The sequence below is a fragment of the Suricata suricatta genome, chromosome 16 (assembly GCF_006229205.1).
Source record: "Suricata suricatta isolate VVHF042 chromosome 16, meerkat_22Aug2017_6uvM2_HiC, whole genome shotgun sequence".
NCBI classification, from domain to species: domain Eukaryota; kingdom Metazoa; phylum Chordata; class Mammalia; order Carnivora; family Herpestidae; genus Suricata; species Suricata suricatta.
Genome location: NC_043715.1, coordinates 48341700 through 48361156, shown reverse-complemented (window position 1 = coordinate 48361156; position 19457 = coordinate 48341700). Strand labels below are relative to the sequence as shown.

The following is a 19457-nucleotide window of genomic DNA, read 5'->3' as shown; positions in this document are numbered from 1 at the left end:
CTGTGATGCATCCCCCGTGACCAGCCCAGCCAGGATGCCCTCCCCTACCCCAGGGGGGCTGCACCCAGAGCCTTGATGTCCTCACTTCTTCTTTTCTTCATTGCATATAATGCTGTCTGAAATCATCTTCTCCTTTGGTCGTCCTGCTCCTGCTCTGCCTCATCCCTACCCCCCACCATCAGCCTCTCTGTTTGTGGCTTCAAGATGCAATAGAGCTCCTGACCCCACCATCAGCCTCTCTGTTTGTGGCTTCAAGATGCAATAGAGCTCCTGACCCTGTGGGGGAGCTCAGGAAATGTTATTGCTATTGCTAATAAGGAGAGAGCAGCTAAGAAAACATACCACAAAGTTATCATCACTAAAGCTGAGTGGAATTAGGCCAGGACCCAATAAATAGCTTTTGGAGAGGCCATAGGGGGCAGGACTCTCTGTCTGTCTCCTGCAATGTCTCCTGAGCATAGCAGGGTCTCAATAAATAGATGCTGGACAAGTGTATAGGAATTGTCACAGGGCATGGCTCTCACAGATCCCTTCTCTTGGGTCCCAGCCAAGCTGGGCGCTGACTTCCTACGCTCAGCAGTGACGTCTGGGCGCCAGTCTCCCCTCTGTCACAGGACCACTGGACACCTCACTGTGATGCACATTTAAGTCAGTCCGGGGCCGGGGCGCCTGGGTGGCTCAGTCGGTTAAGCCTCTGGCTTCGGCTCAGGTCAGATCTCAGTTTGTGGGTTTGAGCCCCGCATCAGGCTCTGTGCTGACAGCTAGCTCAGAGCCTGGAGCCTGCTTCTGGTTCAGTGTCCCCTTCTCTCTTTGCCCCTCCCCCTCTCATGCTCTGTCTCTCTCTCTATCAAAAATAAATAGGCTCTCAGCATGGATCCACTGCACCGGTAAAGTCTGTGAGCCCGAGCTTAGGCCCGGCCAGCCTAAACTTGTAATAAAGCCCTTTGCTAAAAAATAAATAAATAAATAAATAAATAAATAAATAAAACATTAAAAAAAAAAAGTAAATCAGTCCGGGGCCTAGAGATGGCCAGAGGCCACTGCAGGTTCATGGTTCATTGTTTTGCCTGTGAGAAAGCCAGACCTTGGCGAAGGACAGTCTCTAATGTCGTTGTTGTGACCATCCTTTATTATTCACCTCTTCACCCCCGCTGACCAAGGTAGGGCTACATGCGTCCAATGGGCACTCGCTAACTATTGGATGGACTGAATCAGTGCCGCCATCTTGGCCCTCTAAGGTCTTGGAGATGCAACCACATGGAAGAAAATAAATGGTTTTTTTTTATTTATTTATAAGAAGTCAGGCGAGCACTGGGAGCAAGATGTCGAGAGCTGCAAGAAGTGAGGGGTCGGTCGCGGGAGCCAGGAGGTTGTGGGGTCTGGACTCTCCCCTCCCCCACTGTCGGGACCCAGCTGTTACGAGTCTCCCTTCAGCATAGAAAGCAGCTGGTCAGTGAAAATCCCTGTGTAAATTCTCACAGCTGCTGTGCTTGTGCTGTACATGTCCCTGGGGAGAAAGGACAGAGGCTCTGAGCAGGGAGGAGCCTGGGGTCCCGGGCCCCAGGGCTAAGGGAGGAGCAGGCTGGGAGCCAGAATCATGTGTCCTGTGAGGAGTGAGGGCTGGAACCCAAACTCCTGGATCTCCAGGTAGGACAGGGCTGGGGTCTCAGGATCCGGGGTTCCAACAGAGCTGGGGGCCCGGACTCCTGGTTCCTGTGGCCGGGGTGGGGGTACTGTTGATACCTGATTTTCTCATCCACGGTGGTCAGGTATGTCTTCTTGTACAGGTCCTGGGCTGCCGCTTTGGCTGAGTCCCAGTAGCTGTAGAGGGATTCCTGCATCTGGGTGAGCAGGGGGGCACTGGTGGCTTCATCCTGCTGGGCCATGTCAGCCCCCTGGGCCTCTGCTGAGGGAGAGCGCATTGGGAGAGCTGAGGAACCAGGAGCAGGGGAGAATGAGGCAGGGAAGGAGGGGGGCAGGACTGGGGCCAGGCAAGAACTGGGCTGGGAAGATGCTCATCCCCCTCCCAGACCCTCACCCCCTGCTGACCGCACTCACCACATCTCAATACCAGGAGGACAAGAAACAGAACCAGGAGGTACCGGGTGCCCATGACGTCAGGAGACCTGGAACACTGAGGCTGTGGGGCAGGGCCCCTGGTGACATCTAGTCCTGGGCCCCCCCCCCTCCCTCCCTGGAAACTCAAGGGGAAGGGGCTGGGCTTCCCCTTCTCCGCCTCCCCAGCTGAGTTCCGGTACTAATGGGTGAGCATTATGATTCTACTCCCGGTTTGAACACCTTAATTCTAACATCCCTTTATTCACTCAGGAAGCATTTCTTGAGCACCTACTGTGTGCCAAACACAGTTCCGGGGCCCAGCTGCGACCACAGCGGCAGCCCTGCCTCTATGAAGCCGATGGGAGAGAGAAACACAATCGACAATATTAAATGAGTAAAATACACAACCTGTCCTATGGTGGTAAGTGCTCTGGAGGGGGCAGGGGGTGTCACGGAGCCCGGGAAAGCCTTAGCAGAGGGTGACATTTATGCTAAGACCCAGTCTGCAGGGTCCCAGGCTCAGAAGAGCCCACCCCTGGAGGACTGTGGTTCCGATGCCCTGGGCCCTGTTCCACATGCATCTGTCTGTCTTCACCCCAACCCTAGGACAGAGCCCCTCAGCTCAGCACATACAGTTCTCAGGCCCTGTTGTCATCTGCAGTTTGGAGATGAGGTTGAGATCATACCCCAAGGGGCAGCAGCACGGGGGAAACGGTCTATGATTCTAAAGTCTGTGATTCCAACGGAGGAAACTCACAAACATGGTGACTCTTGCGGGTTTCTGATTTCATCCTCTCTGCCCTCTCCCCGCAGACCCTTCCCCTTTCCCATTTCCAGCTCCCTCTTACCCGATTCTGCCAGGCTGTCCTCACCAGCTCCACGCGGGCAGAGAAGGTCTTTATAGCTCTTGAGATCCACCTCCCCTCCACAGCCACCCCCCCCTTGTCCCCTAGGCCAAAGTCCGAACCAACAGGACTGCGGAGTGGGTGGGGTGGGGCAGAGAGAGAAGCGACAACATCCCCAGGGTGAAGCGGGGCGGGGGGGGGGGGAGCCCCCCTCTGAAGGTTCCCTCCTGGGAGATATGGGCCGGGTGGGTGCTGTGGAGAGGTTGGGGTCCTTGGGGTTCAGACCAAGAAAGGGGTCTGGGAAGCAAAGGCACTTGCTGTGGGGACCTGCTGACCCGGCCTACACTCCAGCCTTCACCTTCTATCCCACACTGAGCGGCCTGATGTCTCCTGCCCCCCACAAGCCCACGGTGGTGGGTCCCAGGATCGGGGGAAGGGATCCTTCCCCTGACTCTTTCCTCTAAGGGCCCCCCCCACTTGCCAGGTGCCCCCTCCTCTACTCAGTAACTGCTGGCGTTGGCCATATTGGGGATGGATTAAGACAGGGACACAGAGAAGCATTTCTTTATTGTGGAGGCTATAAACACTTTAATTCTTGTCACTGTCCCTGCACAGAAACTGGGGACACAGGTCGTGGGCCTTGTTCAGAAGGCTGTCTCTGGAGCTGCGGAGCCAGGCCTGGGTGCGGAGACTTAAGTCCTTCAGGTGGTCGTCATAGTAGGTCTGCATGAAGTCCTGGAAAGCCCCAGGGCCCCTGCAGAGCAGGGACAAAAGAGAGAGACCCCAGCTACTCCTGGGACTTGGGACTTCCGCCTGGTTCATCCCTCCTCCCTCAGACCTAGGAGTCCCTGCTCCCAGCTCTTAACCCTCCACTCTTCCCGGACCCAGAGGTCACTTACCGCACTCCACGCCCAAGAACAAGGGCCCTGCCCTTCCCCCTCTGACTCAGGTTCTCCCACTGACCCAGGGATCCAGGCTCACAGCCCCTCTTCCATCAGACCCAGAGTCCAGGCCCCCAGCCCCTCCTCCCTCAGACCCAGGGGTCCAGCCCTGCACCTCCTCCTCCCTCAGACCCAGGAGTCCAGGCCCCCAGCCCCTCCTCCCTCAGACCCAGGAGTCCAGGCCCCCAGCCCCTCCTCCCTCAGACCCAGGAGTCCAGGCCCCCAGCTCCTCCTCCCTCCGACCCCAGGAGCCCCACCCCCAAGCCCTGCTGCGCCCACTCACCAGAACCACTGCCACCTCTCTCGGGTCCTGGCCACCAGTGCCTGCACCTTGTCCTGCATTAGGCTCCAAGGACTAGCTGCCAGCCCTGGTGGGGTGCTCGGGGAGGGGGCAGGCACTTCTTCCTGGCATGCTGGGCAGGACCAGGGGGCAACGTGGGTGGGCTGGGACCCAAATATCCCTCCTCCTCCCTTCCCTCCATGCTCAAGGTCATTATCACTCCCAGTGGCCCAAGGGTAGCCCCTTGATGTCATTTCTGGTCTTCACCTTTTATGTCCCTTTGATCACTTGTCTCTCTGTCAGCCTTCGGTCAATGCCTGTCACCCTCTGTGCCCACGGCCCCTCCTGCCACCCCTGTCTGCCTGTGGCTTTTCCTCCTCAGTTTGTAGCCTCATCTCTTTGACTCTGTCCCCCTCTCGATGCCTCCTTCACTCCCTGATCTTGCTGCTTGCTCCCTCGGTCCTCCTGTGACCCCCACGCTGTCCCACCGCCTCTGTAGGCAGTGGAGGGAGAGCTCCGAGAACTTGCCACCCCCAGGGACAGAGGTCGGCAGGACTGTGCCCTCCTTGCACACGCCTCCCTGTGCGCCGCTCACGCGCCGGCCCAGGCCTCACCGTCAGACCGCAGGCTGTGCACGAGCACGCATGCGCAGAGGCACCCGTGTGACCTGCCGGGTGCCTAAGCCAAAGGTGAACCTCTTCAAGCCTCAGTTTCCCCTTCTGTAGAAGGTGGGAGGGCCAGGATTACGGGAGAGCTTGGAGCTAACACCTAACACGAGTAGGGCCCCGGGGCTGGCGCCTTGCACACTTGAACCGTTATCATATTAAACGTGCGTGCAAAGCCCAGGCAGGCTCCCATACTGACCCCCTCCCGGCGTCCACACACTCAAATCCTCTGCGTCAATCCCCCTTAATGACTCACGCGCACACACGAAGGTGTGCATGTACGTTCACAGACACACACCTTTGCCGCGACATCATATTCTCATGCAAATACAGACACCAACACACACACAGGACCACTGTCGTTTGTACCAGCCCCACAAACACAGCTCCCACACGGCCACCACGGCCACATACTCCCAGAAAGGGAGTGACAAAGGACACAAGCTCCAGACCCACAGGCGGCTACACGACTGCAGGTCCCCATGCACGCCCGTCCCTTCCTTCCTCACCCACAATGCAGGCCAAGACCAGAATGCAGAAGCAGACGGAGGGCAGGGCCTGGGGCCTGCGTCCGGGAACCGACATTTCTGGGGGTTCTGGGTCTCTGTTCCTCTGTGCTGGGCTCCCCAGGCTGGGGGAGGGGAAGGGTGCTCAGAGCAGAGCCCTCCCCTGCCGGCCTCCCCACGCCCCTTGGCAGGGACTTCAGAGAGAGGGGCCCAGGTGACAGTGACAGGCAGAGGCCTTGCCCGCCCCTGCTGGCCTCCCTCCTTCCTACCCTCCCAGCACTTTGGCCCTGAGAGGGGAAGGCCGACGGCCCTTTGGACTCCTATACTGAATGGTGTTCAAATCCTGGCTCTGCCTCACGAGCTGGCCCCTCTTTCTGGCCTCAGTTTCCTCCTTTGAAAAATGGGCCCACAACCCCTACCTCAGGCAGGACTTTAACTGCTTGAAATGATGCAAGGAAAGGTCTTAACAAGGAGCCTGTCAGTGGAGGTGCTCCCAGATCATGGCTGTTTATGATTCTTTCTTTTCTTAAAATTGTTTAACATTTCTTTATTTTTGAGAGACAGAAAAAAAAAATCCTATTTTTGAGAGACAGAGACAGAACATGAGCAGGGGAGGGGCAGAGAGAGAGGGAGACCCAGAATCTGAAGCAGTCTCCGGGCTCTGAGCTGTCAGCACAGAGCCCGATGCGGGGCTTGAACCCATGAACTTCGAGATCATGACCTGATCCGAAGTTGGACGCTCAACCACCTGAGCCACCCAGGCGCCCCAAGGATTATTTCTTTCATATCAAAGACTCCTTGGCACTGGGCTATAGGCCAGACACACTCACCACATGACCTAGGCAACTCCAATTCCTTCTCTAGACCTCAGCGTTTTCATCTGTAAAATGGGGATGGTAATAAGCACCTGCCTCTTAGAGTCCATGTGAAGTCTGGGTGAGGCTCTGTGAGAAAGTTCCAGGTGCACGTAGGAGGAGGTTGTCAATATCAGGCTCAGGCCCAATATTAGGCATAAAGAAAATGGGCCGAAGGAAGGAAGGAAGGAAGGAAGAAAGAAAGAAAGAGAAAGAAGAGAGAGAAAGAGAGAGGAGGGAAGGAAGGAAAGGAGGAAGGAAGGGAGGAAATGAGCATTTGTCTCTCAGAGGACCCAACAGCTTGGCCAGGGGACCATTGACTGGATTCCTTGGTCCAGATTTGCCTGGTAAAATACAGGATGCCCATGTGAATCCAAATACATAATAAGTTTTTCTTTTAGTATAAGTATGCCCCATGCAATATTTGGGAAATATACTAGAAAATATGTGTTATTTATCTGAAATTGAAAGCTAACCGGGAGCCTGTCCTTTTTTAAAAAATATTTTTTAAAGTTTATTTTGAATGGGAGAGGGAGAGACCATGCAGGCAGGGGAGGGGCAGAGAGAGGGGGAGAGAGAGAGAATCCCCAGCAGGCTCCGCTCTGTCGGCACAGAGCCCGACGTGGGGCTCGATATCACAAACCACAAGCTCATGGCCTAAGCTGAAACCAAGTCTGTTGCTTGACGGACTGAGCCACCCGAGTGCTCCCTGGGGTTGGTGGAGGGAGCTGTATGTTTATGTGGTGAATCTGACAACCCCCCTTGGTCTCAACCTGAACAACTGAACAGTAGCCCTCCTTTATGCGCAGTGTCAGTGACCCAAGGTCAACTAAGGTTTGGAAGCAGATGACCTGACAATATGCCAGCAGGTCAATAAACACGTAATACTGTGTCTGTCGGTGTCGATGTCACTGCCGGTCCTTCCTCTCATCACGTGGACATCTTATCATCTCACATCATCCCAAGAGGAAGGGTGAGTGCAGCACAATAAGATATTGAGAGAGAGAGAGGGAGAGAGGGAGACCACGCCCACATAATTTTTATTACAGTGAATTATTGCAGTTGTTCTACTTTATTATGAATCATAGCTGTGCATCTCTCACCGTGTCTGATTTTATACGTTAAACTTGATCATAGGTGTGTGCGGAGCGGGGAAAACAGTGTATCTAGGGTTGGGCTCACGATCTGTGGTTTTAAGTCTCCACTGCGGGTCTTGGGGTGCATCCCCCACAGATAAGGGGCAGTCACTGTATAGTTTGGTCCTGACCCATAAGCTTCCAGCAGAATGTGCCTCCTTCCAGGGGCCCCGACATGGGCTCGGGCACACAGTGGGTACGCAACCCAGGTGCCCAGCAATTCCTCACTAACAAAATCAGCAAAATGCAACCCCCTAGAGGGGCGCATGAGCCGCTCAGTCTGACTCCTGACTTCGGCTCAGGTCATGATCTCCCAGTTCGTGGCTTCGAGCCCTGCGTCGGGCCCTGTGCTGACAGCTCGGAGCCTGGACCCTGCTTCAGATTCTGTGTCTCCCTCGCTCTCTGACTCTCCCCTACTCATGCTCTGTTTCTCTCTGTCTCAAAAATAAATAAACATAAAAAAAGAAAAGAAGAAAAAAGAAAAAGAAAAACCCACCATGCATTGTGTTACAGGAAGCACAAGGTGGGGGTTCAGAGCCTTGCTTCGCATCTTCCCTGCTGTGCCACTTGGTGCTACTTGCTTACCGTCTCTGGGCTGGTTGCTTTACCAGGGACTGGGAGTCATGGACTACCCACCCCCAGAGAGCAATGGAGACCGTTTATGTAAATTGCCAAGAGCAGCACCAGGTACACCACCAAGGTGCTCGGTCAAGGTCAGTGGCTGTTGATTACGTTTGTGTTTTCTGAGCACGCACCAGGCACCAGGTGCCACAGCGGGGCTTTGGCGCCTGAACTCACTGATTTAACGCAACAGAGCTCTGAGGTGGGCTCCTTTATCATGCCCATTTTACAGATGAGGCAACTGAGGCTTGGAGGTGGGAGGAGAGGCCATTTACTAATGGCTCCTCAAACAGCATTTTGGGGGGTGCATTTGAACTGGACTCTCTCAGGTCTAGCCAAGCCAGGAACCCCCTGATGCACCTCCCCGACCTGAGACCCGAAACCAAGAGGCAGCAGGGTGGGCCTGGGGGAGGTCTCTGACCCCTGCCCGGGTCCAAGGTCAGTATGGGCTGTTTGCTGGTTGCAATGTTTGTCCATCTCGGGGACAGAAACAGGCTAAAGGTTGTTCAGGGTGGATCTCAGAGTCAGCTCAATAACAACTGGGAGAGGGGTGATGGGGGAAGAGACAGAGGTCACAAGAGGGAGCGGGTTTGGGAGCATGGCAGGCTGAGACCCCAGTGCGTGTGTCTGGGGAGCGGGCAGAGAGCACCTCTGAGCCTTCGGCAACCTGTCCAAGAGACCACCAGTCCCCCTGCATCACTCCCCGCGCAGTCCAGACCTCCCTCCTGAACCCTAGAACCCGCCTCCCTTCCAGCACTTTCTAAGCGCTCACCTCCTTCCTCTGCGCCTCTGGGTTCTGGGAGGGAAGTCTAGGCAGAAAAGAGGTTGAAACGCCCCTCCTCAGGACACTTGGGTGGCTCAGTTGGTTGAGCGTCCAACTTCAGCTCAGGTCATGATCTCATGGTTAGTGGGTTCGAGCCCCACATCAGGCTCTGTGCTGACAGCTAGCTCAAAGCCTGAACCCTGTCTTTGGATTCTGTCTCCCTTTCTCTCTGACCCTCCCCTGATCATGCTCTCTCTCTCTCTCTCTCTCTCAAAAATAGATAAAACATTAAAATTTTTTTTAACTAAAACAAAAAAAGAAAAGAAACATCCCTTCCTTTATTATTTCTTCTTTCTGCCTCCTGTCCAGGAAATTCTCCTTTCGTTAATTTTTAAAAACGGAGCTATTCACAAACCAACCCCCCTCCCCCACTTCAGGTGTGCAGTTCGATGTTGTTCAGTAGGTTTGCAAGATTGTGCGACCATCACCAGCCTCCGAGCGCAGAACATTTTCATCACCCCGAAAGGAAACTCCCATGACCCCATCGGGTCATTTCCATTTCCAGTGCCTTCTTCCCCTGGCTGATGACGGGCTTTCTGTGTCTCTGGTCCCCCTATCCCGGGCATCATGGGAATGGAAACTTACACTACGCAGTCCTTTGTGTGTGGCGTGTGAGGGCGCTTCTTCCCTTTTCCGGGCAGAATAATATTCACTGTACGGATACACATCCACACACGCCATGGGATTTGCTTCCCATCCCTCAGTAGATGGGCATTTGGTTGTTTCCACTTTTTGGCTGACGTGAGCCATACTGCTGTGAACAGCCCCACGGGCGTTTTTGCGTGAACCTGTGTGGAGTTCTTGGGCGGATAGACACCCTGTAATGGGGCTGCCGGGGCTCATTTGAACGCTTTGAGGAGCCACTAAACTGTTCTCCAAAACAGCTCCGTTCATTCACTTTTGTATCCGGTTTTACCTTCACGTATTTGTTGGTGAACCTCCATGGAGATGAAAATCAGCGGCTTCTCATTCTCTTCCCCCGTTCTCGCGGACCACTTCTGGATTGTCTTTTGCGTATCAGGTGCTGTGTTATGTCACCTCCTCCAGGGAGCCCTCCCAGACCAGCTACCCCGAGCCAGGTGCCCACTGGAGCGCCCCCATCCCTGTCCTGCCCGCTGTGTGGAGTATGGGCCATGGGGGGGCAGCTGTCTGAATGGGCCACCTCTGCCCCCCCCCAAGTCTGAATGCTTCTATATACATGCTCGGGACTCTCTGGGTGTTTTTTTGTTGTTGTTTCTTGGCTTTTTGTTTTGGTGTGATCAGGGCTATTTGCTCTCTGAGGTCCTGAAGGTAAGTTTGTAAACCTGAGAACAAACATATGGGCTCTAAATACAAAGTGTAAAAGAAGCCTGAGTGGCCCCATCAATTGAGCGTCCCACTTCGGCACAGGTCGTGATCTTGTGGGTGATGAGTTCAAGCCCCGCATCGGGCTCTCTGCTGTCAGCTGGGAGGCTGCTTCGGTTCTTTGTCCGTCCCCTTTCCCCCGCCCCGCTGCCCTTCATCTCCTCTGCTGGCTCTCTCAAAAATTAAAAAAATAAAAACATTTAAAAAAATAAAGTGTAAAAAGAAACTCTTAAAATTAGAAGGGCACCTGAGTGGCTGTCTGTTAAGCGTCTGACTCTTGTTTTCGGTTCAGGTCCTGATCTCTGGGTTCATGGATTTGAGCCCCATGTCAGGCTCTGCTTTGACCATGCAGAGCCTGCTTGGGTTTCTCTGTCTCCCTCTCTCTCTGCCCATCTCCTGCTCTCTCTCTCTCAAAATAAATGAATAAACTAAAAAGAAGTATCTGTCAAGCTCTCCCTGTGTGCCAGGCACTGTGCTGGGCACTTGTGGGGGCGCTGCAGGAGACAAGACAGCCTCCATGAACTTGACAACCCAGCAGTGGGAGAGACACAGGCAGTAAACAAGTAAGCAAATAGGCATACATCAGAGGGTGGCAAATACTGGAAAGAAAGGCAGATAAGGAGGTAGTAGGGTGATCGGGAGAGCAGTATGGGGGGACCACGATGGGAAGGTGGATGTTGAATAGAGACCTGAAGGAGATGAGGAATGAACCAGGCAGATAGCTGGACATCTGCAGGAAGAACATTCCAGGCAGGGGAACAGCAAATGCAAAGGCCCTGGGGTAGGAGCCTGTTCGGTGTGTTGGAGGAGGCTGAGGAGTTGCACACGAGGGAGGGGGAGAGGCAGAGGGGTGACCTGGCAGGTAGTGCAGAGCCGACAGACTCTCACAAGACCTTTGAGTTTTCCTCTGAAAGTGGAAGGAGGGTTCTGAGCAGAGGAAGGGTGTGATGTGATTTGTGTTCTTATAGGATCCCTGGCTTTCACGTGGGAAGAGGGTATAGGAGCCTAAAGGGCTGATTTGGGCAGGGGGAAATGGGGCATTAAGTACAGAGGTTATATTTATTTCCCACCTTAAGATTTTTTTAAATGTTTATTTATTTTGATAGAGACAGCACGAGCAGGTGAGAGGAAGAGAGAGAAGGAGACACAGAATCGGAAGCAGGCTCCAGGCTCTGAGCTGTCAGCACAGAGCCCAATGCGGGGCTGGAACTCACAAACCCTGAGATCATAACCTGAGCCGAAGTCAGACTCTCAAGTAAGCGAGCCACTCAGGTGCCCTGCTGCCTTTTTTTTTTTTTTAATATTTTATTTTTAAGTCATCTCTACACCCAACTTGGGGCTTGAACTCACAACCTTGAGATCAGGAGTCACCAGTTCCACTGGCTGAGCCAGCTAGGCGCCCCCATCTCCCACCTTAGCTCTCCGTCCTCCTTCCCGTTTCTGGCCCTCCATAAGCATCTCCACGTGTGCTCAGAGTTGTCCTCAGACATAAAAGGACTCAAACACACAAGGTCATTTCACATGCGCGTGTTCGAATTTTCTATCAGTGACACGGCCCTGTGCAGGTCTCCTGTCTCCTTTTCACTCAGCGCTACGCTGTTGGATCTCTCCAAACTGTTTCCTGAACATCTAGCTTCTTCTTTCTGCAGCTGCATGGAGTTCCGCGTTTTATTGGAGAAGCAGAGAGAGAGGAAGGCATAGGATCCAAAGCAGGCTCCAGGCTCTGAGCTGTCAGCACAGAGCCTGACGCGGGGCTGGAAGCCACGAACCGTGAGATCATGACCTGAGCCCAAGTCAGACGCTTAACCCCCTGAGCCACCCAGGCGCCCCGAGAGTGTGCTCCTTCTTGGGTACCCATGTCCTCACCACCACCTTGCATTTTCCAATCTCCTGTTTTCGGCCAAGTCTCCGGCACAGACTAGTGTCTTTCGTGGTTTACATCTAATTGCCCTGGAGTCGGAACCTCTCTTCCAAAGCGGAGGCTGAACTGCTCGCTGTCCGTCTTCTCTGACCCTATGCTTCTCTAACCTGAGGGCTTGATTGGAGGTGGGGAAGCAGGGGTTGGAGGTTAGGGGTGTGGGGTAGCAGGGTGGTTAGGAGAATGCTTGCAAAATAAGTTGGCTTCCAAATGCTGGAAACATGGCCACGTAAAGAGTAGTGATTGATTCAGAATATAGTCTTTTGCCAAGTAGCCATCCGCCAGGAGATGCTCATGTGAATTTTACCTGATGAGCAATGTGGGCGTGCTTTAATATGCTGCAAATGAGCAAACAAGGCCGATGGCCAGGTGTGTGTGTGTATGTGGTTGTAGGCGATCAGTCTGTGATGGTGACTCAGGCACAGGGACAGTGAAGTAAGGATGGGGTCCTGGGGCTGCCCCCACCGCCCAGCCTACAGTCAAATCCCACTTCTCCCCATTGGTGGCTGGGTCACATCACATCAGCGGCTTTAGACTTCTGTGCCTCAGTTTCTTCATCCCTAAAAGGGGACAGTGACAGCGTCTGCCTCAGAGGCGTTTTGTGAAAATGTACTGTTTCGGGTTTTTTTTTCAGATTGAGAAGAGTTATACCGCCCAGTATTGCCGAACCCCCGGACCAGGCCCAGTCCCGTGCTTGGACTATGCCTGCGGACGGCAGTGATGGGGCGAATCGTCCGGCGGGAGAGCCAGACCCATCCCTGGACAGTTATGACCCAGAGCAGGCAGCGCTGGGATGGAGATGCTTGACCCAACCTAGGGTTTGAGGAGGGCTTCCTGGAGGAGGGGGCATCAAAGTTTCCTTGGAAGGTGGGGATTGTGTCGATCTTTTTCAGGGCTCTAGCCCGTGTCCTCCCCTTGCTCCTTTCCACATATCCCCCTTTATTACCCATTTTAAGTGTAATAAATACCTATTGTCCCATACATTTGAATCCTTCCCTCGCCCCACCAGAGGCGCACTCCCTACCCTGTCCCATAGCCTCACAGTAAAGAAGCACTCAGAATTTTCTACGGTATTTTTATTGGAGGGTGGGGGTGGAGATGGACATCGAGCCAGGAGCCTGGGTATGGGAAATTTCGGAGCCGCTTCTCGGGGCACAGCCCAGAGGAGGGAGGCCGCTCTCCTAGTATTCAGCTCTGGAGATTTCTTAAACTTTTGAGACCCTCCCCCAATTTGCCAACAATGGAGGACATAAATTTCCTGTAGGAGAGAGAGGAAGAGCCGTCATGTGTTTTGTCTCCCCTCAGGAAGCCCACATCCTGCCCCTTACCTGACTCCCCGTCCCCCCTTTCCCCCCAAAAAGGCATGGCTCCCACATCTGTGAGATTGGGTGCAGCCCCGGGGAGGGTGGTCCAACTTTGGGGTTGCAGTTTTCAGAGCCCTTTGAAGTCAGACCTCTTCACCCTGGCCTAGCGGTCAAGGCCTGCTGTCTCTGGCTCCCGAGCCCAGCCTGTCCTAGCTTTCTGCTCCTTATTTATTCAAGGGTGCACTTCAGAGCCTCCTTATCTTTGCCCAGGATGCTCCCCTCGCCTGGAATGCCAGTCTCTCCTTGATTATGTACGTATCTTCCTGACTCAGGGCCTTTGTAGTCACAAGGGGACATGCTTCCCGTGTTTCTAGGCCTGGCTGGATTTTCCTAATCATTCAGATCTCTCTCTCTCTCTCTTTTTCTTAAGTAAGACAGCCAAGTGCCCCAGGAAGCAGTAAGACCTATTTAATTTCTTTTTATGTTTATTTATTTTTGAGAGAGAGAGAGAGAGAGAGACAGAGTGTGAGTGGGGGGAGGGGCAGAGAGCGAGGGAGACACAGAATCCGAAGCAGGCTCCAGGCTCCGAGCTGTCAGCACAGAGCCGGTGGCGGGGCTTGAACTCACAAACCGTAAGATCATGACCTGAGCCCAAGTTGGACGCTTAAGCGACTGAGCCACTCAGGCGCCCCAAGACTTTTTTTTTTTAATGTTTATTTATATTTGAAAGAGAGAAAGAGAGATGAGACTTGAGTGAGAGAGGTAAACAGACAAAATCTGAAGCAGAATCCAGGCTCCTGAGCTGTGAACTGTGAACTGTCAGCACAGAGCTGGACGCGAGGCTCGAACTCACAAACCGTGAGGTCATGACCTGAACTGATGTCAGACGCTTAACCCACGGAGCCATCCAGGCACCCCAGCAGTAACATTTTAAACCGAGATCTGAAATGGAGCACCTGGCTGGCTCAGTCAGTGGAGCATGTGACTCTTGATCTTGGCATCCTGAGTTCAAGCCCCACATCGGGCATAGCGCTTACTTAAAAAAAAAAAAGTGTCTCCACCTCAGCGAGGAACGAATCACGAAATCTACAAAAGCCCTTCAGGGGTCCTTGGATGTCTGTAAGCCTTCCCTGTTTAATGTCATCTCGGTGCTTAGCTCTGTTTGGGCTAATCTCCTGTTAGGTTTTACAGTCAGTTCTCTGTGGACTGAGACTTTATCTTATTCACCACCACCACTATTCCCCACATTGGAACAGTCCCGGACCCTTCAAATCCCCTCGTTTACGTCTCAGAACCATCCATTTTACTGTCCAGGAAAAAGGCTCACCGAGATCTACTCCCCGAGCTCACACAGAGAGTCATGATTTTTTGCTGGCCTGCGGACCCAGGTCTGACTGATTCCCAAGCTTGGTCTGTCACCAGCACGCAGGACTGTCTCTACAGCATCGTCCAGATGACAGTTGGGACCCTGTTCCCCACCTCTGAGCACCCTGTGAGCCAGCTATGACCACGGGGAAGTTGTCAGCAGCCCCAAGCCTCAGTTTCCCCACTCTGTTAATCGAGAGACCCAGCCCTCCCAAGCAAGCCCTGGGAAGGTTTCTAACCCAGTCGCCTCAGGAATGCTCTTGAAGGCATCCTTCAGGGTGTTTCCAAACTCCTTCAGCGAATCCGGAATGTTCTTGAAGGTGCTGGCAATATCTGGGGCCCCCTGGGCCGGGGCTGGACCTGTCCAGAAGTAGGCAGGGGTACAAAACTTTCAGTATTGGGAGCCCTTAGGATGAGTTTCCAGAGACGGGAGAGGAGATACTGTACTTGAATGTGATTCTTGGAGGTCATGGTGTTAGAATTGGACGGGACTGGACGGGTCAGGATGCAGGGGTGGCAGGAGCGGGTACTCAAGGGACCAGATGGAGCTCAAGTGCTGGATATTAGTTTCAGCACAGCCTCCTCCCCCGCCCCTTTCTGGACTGTAAAAGCAGGACAACCAATCATAGTGGGGCGAGTCCATACATCATCGGTTGCTAGGGCTTCCCGGACAGATTTGCCACTCGCCGGACCGCCCCTCAGAGAGCCCTCACCCATCTTTGCAGGGGGTTGGGGGTGGGGTGTTGGTGACAGAGGAAAACCTGGGCGCCGAAGGGGCCACTGAGCTCTCAAGGGGCCTCTAAGTTTGGGCCCCAGGCCCGCATCCAGCTTCAAACTTCCAAATCTCAAACTCCCAGGTTCTCCTCTCCCACTTTTACCTTCCAGAACCAGCAACAGAACCACCACCAAAACTGGGAGCCACAGGATGAGCCTCATGGCTGGGCCGAAGGGGCACTCTGCAAGCAGAAGCAGGGGTGGGAGCGATCAGCGACACCCCTCCTCCCTCCCCGAAGCCCCTTCCACCCCCTTTCTAGTGCTCTTGGAAGGGCATCTTTCCTGGGACACCGGGAACCGACCTGGATCAGTCCAGCGACAGCGACGTGGGGTGGGAGGTCCCGGCCCGGCCCAGGCCTTTATCGGGCTGGGGAGGGGGAGGGGACGGGAAAGGTTAATCCCTCCCCTTCAGCCTCCTATCCCGTCCTGTCCGTCTACCTTTTCCTCTTCTGCACCGACTGGTGGTGTGGGGTGGGTCAGGTGGGGCCTGGCACACCCCTTAAGCCTAATCCTCTTGCTGTTCAGCACCTGCACCTCCCAATCTCCCTGACTGTTGGTGGCTCTCAGCGTGCCTAGTCCCTTCCCCACATCCGGGGACTTCTCTCCCCACCCCACCCCCGTAGCCATCTTCCCTCAGGGGTTTCTGCTGCTGGCCCCCTTTCTTCGGGCCTCAGGGGTGTCTCTGTCACTCAGTAACTGTAACTCACTTCGCTGTAACTCCCCAGGCCTCCTCTTCCATCGCTTCTCCTTTCTCAGCAAGCGTCTTCAGCGCCTGCCTCTCCTATTCTCACTTAGGGTCACCCGGTCTGGCCCCCACATTCCTACCCCCATGCCACCTGCCGTCTTTTTTTCAGACTAGGCCTCAAATCACCCCCACCCCCCATCTCCCTGCATCCGGGAGCATTCGGACTTGTGTGGGTCTTGGTTCCACGGCCCCCAGTCTCTTTCGGGAGGGGGTCTTTCCAGCCAGTCTAAACTGCAAAACCTCAGCTTGGAGGATCCCAGTGTGTGCGCTTCTCTCCATTCCCCCAGACCCCTCTTTCGCTCTGCTCTCCCACTCCCTGGGCCTCCAGGGCCCCCTGGTAAGCACCGCATCTGCCCTGACTCAGCCCCTCGGGCCCCTCCTGGCACCAAGCACCCCCCTTCAGCCCCCCCTTCCACCACATCCGTCCCTCAGGGCTGGAGTCCAAGGCTTCCCCCTCCCCTTCCCCTGGCTGCCTTTGACCACCAGTGATCCCTGGCAGCTGTGGGGAGGGCGGCCCTGGCCTCAGACTCGAGGTTGGCTGGCCTTGTGCCCCACAACCACGTGTCAGCCTGGGGGTGGTGGGGGACGGTTGTGAAAGGGATGCACAGACATGACCCTGGCAGGATTGCGACAACCCCCTGGCTGGCCCAGTGCCTCCAGTCCCTGTCAGTCCTCCAGCTGTCTTCCCAGACATGGGCTTCCCCTGTGAACCTAGCATTCTCCAGACGTTCACCCACGGGTCTGCTTCCCTTCCTTCCCCACCCCACCGGAATAGAACGACAACTGTGCTTCTCCAAGTCACATCCGCATCCCAGCTACAGGACCTTCCCTTTACAGATGGGGAAACTGAGGCATGGCTAAGACATTCAATGGCTTGGCAAGGGGCTAAGGGGCGGTGGTGGCGGCGGAGGCGGGGGGTGGGTGGGTGGGTGGTGGTGGTGGTGTTGGTTCCTTGTCCCTCCCCTTTCCAGGACTCCAGGCTGTCTCTGGATCTCTGTGGGCGTCAGCCTCCGCCCCACAGCACCCCCTGCCAGCCTCCATTCCCCCAAACTCCTTCTTTAATAGCCCATGTGCCACTTTGGACTTGCCTGCTCTCTTCACCCATGAGAATTCAAGATTCAGCCCTTCAAGGGGAAGAACATGGCTGATTCCAGGCCCCGCATTGACCTCTGCGGCTCAGAGGGGGCCCCAGCTCCCCAGCTCCGGGGCACACAGTGAATCATCAGCGGGCTTGGCTGGGACTAGGTCCCCTCCTCTGAGCCCCCTGACCCTTCTCCTCACCAAGTCTGGGGTGAGTCATCTGGGGGTGGGGTGGGGAGGAGAGGCTGCCTCCACAGGGCGCTGGGTGCACCTGGCAAAAGCTAGGAGTGAAGAGTGTGCACCAGCCACACGGAGGAGGGCAGGCTGGGCCTAGGAATTAACACACTCAAGTCCCGGCCTGTCCCCTGGGCTGGGAACCCTGCTCCCCTCGTCTGAGAATTGAGGGGGTGGGGAGAGAATGCCAGCGGGATGGGCTCCAGGCTCCGGTCCTCACTGCTTTGAGTGTTAACTGTCACCTGCTCCCACCAGGGACTCCGGGACAACCCAGGGAGGCGCAGACCCTTGAGGAGACGGGCGGGATGGGCACCCAGTAGGCTTGCTGAGGTAGATGAGACAGAAGGTAGGGGGACAGAAGGAAGGAGGTGTGGGCAGGGGGCAGAACACACAGCTCAGATGAAGAGGTCTGCTGACCCAGAGGGAATGAGACAGGCAGGGGGGAGGGGGACCAACAACAGAAGGGTGGAGATGACACACCCCAGATGTTGGGAGAAGGGAAACAAAAAACAAAAAACAGACGGGGGGGGGGGAGGGAGAAACTGGAGGAGGAAAAGATAAGACAGAGGTGGAGAAAAACAGGATGTCACAAGAATGAGGCCTCTCAGCCAGGACGGGCCAGGGGGTAGAATTAGGTAAAAGAGGGGAGCAACAGGGGCGCGGGTGGGGGTCTCCGTTGGTGGAGCGTCCGACTCTTGATTTCGGCTCAGGTCATGATCTCAGTGTTGTGAGATGGAGCCCCCACGTCGGGGTCTGCACTGTCAGCATGGAGCCTGCTTGGGATTCACCCTTTCCTTCTCTCTCTGCATCCCACCCCTCGCTCGTTCTCTCCCTCCCTCCCCCTCTCTCAAAATAAATAAATAGACTTTTAAAAAAAGTTAAGGGGTGCCTGGATGGCAGAGTTGGTTTAGAGTCTGACTCTTGATCTCGGCTCCGGTCATGATTTCACGGTTCGTGAGTTCAAGCCCCATGCCGGGCACCAATGGTGTGGAATGTTTTTGGGATTCTGTCTCTCCCTCTCTGCCCCTCCCCTGCTTGTGTGCTCTCTCTCTCTCAAAAATAAATAAATAAACATTTAAAAAAAGCAAAAGATAGGAGAGTGACAATAATAAAGGCTTATTAATAATCAGAGTGGCCAAGGTCTCAGGGCTTTGAGGTCACAGTTCCAGGAAGCAGGTGCTATGACCCCGAGCAAGCCAAGCCTCGGGGAGGCTGCTTTTTTGTCTTGCCCCTCCCTTCCCCCATTTCGTGTGCCACCCCCCTGCCCCTACTTTGGCAGGGGGAGGGGGGAACTGCAAGATGTAACCCAGTGATGGATCTGTTCCAGAACCGGGTCTCAGAGACAGAAGGGAAAGAGAGGCACAGAAGAGAGGGCGAGCGCTGCTGAGCAGAAGCAGAGCAAAAAGGGACACTCTGAAAGGGACAGAAGGAAGCAAACACTGAGATCAGAAGAGACAAAGATGACATCCAAGCAGCTGGGGCCGGCGTGAGAAAAGGAGGCAGGGGCCAGGAGAAATCACACACGGAGGTCCAGCGGCTGCTGTGGCGCTCGGTGAATCTTTATTAAGCTAGGGGGCCTTCCAGGAGGACAGCTGGGGCAGGGACAGGGCCTCCCGTAGTGGGGTGGGGAAGGGAGAGGCAAGGGCGCGCACGCAGGGGTGGAGCCCTCATTAGTTCTCCTCGGGCGGCGCCGTGGTGGGGCCAGTACCCACGGCCGCCTGCAGCTTCTCCACCAGCCCGGCCCACTGGCGCTGCATGTCTTGCACCAAGGGCTCGAACCAGCTCTTGAGGCGGGCCTGGAAGGCCTCGGCCTGCTGGCGCATCTGGTCGGCCTGCTCCTCCATCTTGACCCGCATCTCCTCCACCTGCTCGCGCACCTCGTCCAGCCGCCCGCGCAGCTGCTGGCCCAGGGCCTCGGCGCGCTCCCGCAGCGGCTGGGTGGCCAGGGCGGCGACGTTGGCGTT

The 19457-nt window shown here is 55.1% G+C and overlaps 4 protein-coding genes and 1 long non-coding RNA gene across 8 annotated transcripts in view; 1 reads left to right on the top strand and 4 right to left on the bottom strand.

Moving 5' to 3' along the window:
- Nucleotides 1-1260: 1260 nt before the first annotated feature.
- Nucleotides 1261-2983, bottom strand: APOC2 (apolipoprotein C2). 3 transcript variants are annotated; one of them, XM_029926191.1, is made up of 4 exons: nucleotides 2907-2983; nucleotides 2059-2140; nucleotides 1744-1906; nucleotides 1261-1507 (listed from the first exon to the last, which is right to left on the bottom strand). In XM_029926191.1, the coding sequence occupies exons 2-4, from the start codon at nucleotides 2111-2113 to the stop codon at nucleotides 1417-1419; spliced, it is 309 nt and encodes a 102-aa protein (XP_029782051.1). In that variant the 5' UTR covers nucleotides 2114-2140; nucleotides 2907-2983; the 3' UTR covers nucleotides 1261-1416. The 3 variants fall into 3 exon arrangements, with proteins under 3 accessions (XP_029782051.1, XP_029782053.1, XP_029782052.1); XM_029926193.1 differs by having other exon boundaries at nucleotides 1744-1903; XM_029926192.1 differs by lacking the exon at nucleotides 2907-2983 and adding an exon at nucleotides 2351-2405.
- On the top strand, nucleotides 2321-13056 carry LOC115281009. The gene is made up of 2 exons (XR_003904029.1): nucleotides 2321-2479; nucleotides 12626-13056. It is a non-coding gene; the product is annotated as an uncharacterized LOC115281009 (long non-coding RNA).
- On the bottom strand, nucleotides 3452-5448 carry APOC4 (apolipoprotein C4). Its single transcript, XM_029926187.1, has 3 exons — nucleotides 5299-5448; nucleotides 4128-4257; nucleotides 3452-3657 (listed from the first exon to the last, which is right to left on the bottom strand). The coding sequence occupies exons 1-3, from the start codon at nucleotides 5372-5374 to the stop codon at nucleotides 3492-3494; spliced, it is 372 nt and encodes a 123-aa protein (XP_029782047.1). The 5' UTR covers nucleotides 5375-5448; the 3' UTR covers nucleotides 3452-3491.
- On the bottom strand, nucleotides 13050-17299 carry APOC1 (apolipoprotein C1). Of its 2 annotated transcripts, none has more exons than XM_029926190.1 (5): nucleotides 17268-17299; nucleotides 15737-15801; nucleotides 15539-15616; nucleotides 14900-15020; nucleotides 13050-13249 (listed from the first exon to the last, which is right to left on the bottom strand). In XM_029926190.1, exons 1-5 carry the CDS (start codon nucleotides 17282-17284, stop codon nucleotides 13180-13182), a joined length of 351 nt encoding a protein of 116 aa, XP_029782050.1. In that variant the 5' UTR covers nucleotides 17285-17299; the 3' UTR covers nucleotides 13050-13179. The 2 variants fall into 2 exon arrangements, with proteins under 2 accessions (XP_029782050.1, XP_029782049.1); XM_029926189.1 differs by lacking the exon at nucleotides 17268-17299 and adding an exon at nucleotides 16142-16188.
- Nucleotides 17300-19031: 1732 nt separating this feature from the next.
- The window catches only part of APOE (apolipoprotein E), a 2719-nt gene continuing 2293 nt past the window's right edge, over nucleotides 19032-19457 (bottom strand). Inside the window, exon 5 of the mRNA XM_029926577.1 lies at nucleotides 19032-19457. This exon is cut by the window's right edge and continues 52 nt beyond it. Within this exon, the coding sequence (XP_029782437.1) occupies nucleotides 19164-19457 (294 nt within the window). The 3' untranslated portion in view covers nucleotides 19032-19163.

Coding starts and splice junctions, on each gene's coding strand:
- APOC2 (XM_029926191.1), bottom strand. CDS start 2,113: ATGGGCACCCGGTACCTCCTGGTTCTGTTTCTTGTCCTCCTGGTATTG. Junction 1,907..2,058: donor CCTCCTGGTATTGAGATGTG/GTGAGTGCGGTC, acceptor GCTCTCCCTCAG/CAGAGGCCCAGGGGGCTGAC. Junction 1,508..1,743: donor ACCGTGGATGAGAAAATCAG/GTATCAACAGTA, acceptor CTTTCTCCCCAG/GGACATGTACAGCACAAGCA.
- APOC4 (XM_029926187.1), bottom strand. CDS start 5,374: ATGTCGGTTCCCGGACGCAGGCCCCAGGCCCTGCCCTCCGTCTGCTTC. Junction 4,258..5,298: donor GGTCTTGGCCTGCATTGTGG/GTGAGGAAGGAA, acceptor GGTCCTGCCCAG/CATGCCAGGAAGAAGTGCCT. Junction 3,658..4,127: donor GAGAGGTGGCAGTGGTTCTG/GTGAGTGGGCGC, acceptor CCTGCTCTGCAG/GGGCCCTGGGGCTTTCCAGG.
- APOC1 (XM_029926189.1), bottom strand. CDS start 16,173: ATGGAAGAGGAGGCCTGGGGAGTTACAGCGAA. Junction 15,617..15,736: donor CTGTCGCTGGACTGATCCAG/GTCGGTTCCCGG, acceptor TTCTGCTTGCAG/AGTGCCCCTTCGGCCCAGCC. Junction 13,250..14,899: donor AGCATTCCTGAGGCGACTGG/GTTAGAAACCTT, acceptor TCTCTCCTACAG/GAAATTTATGTCCTCCATTG.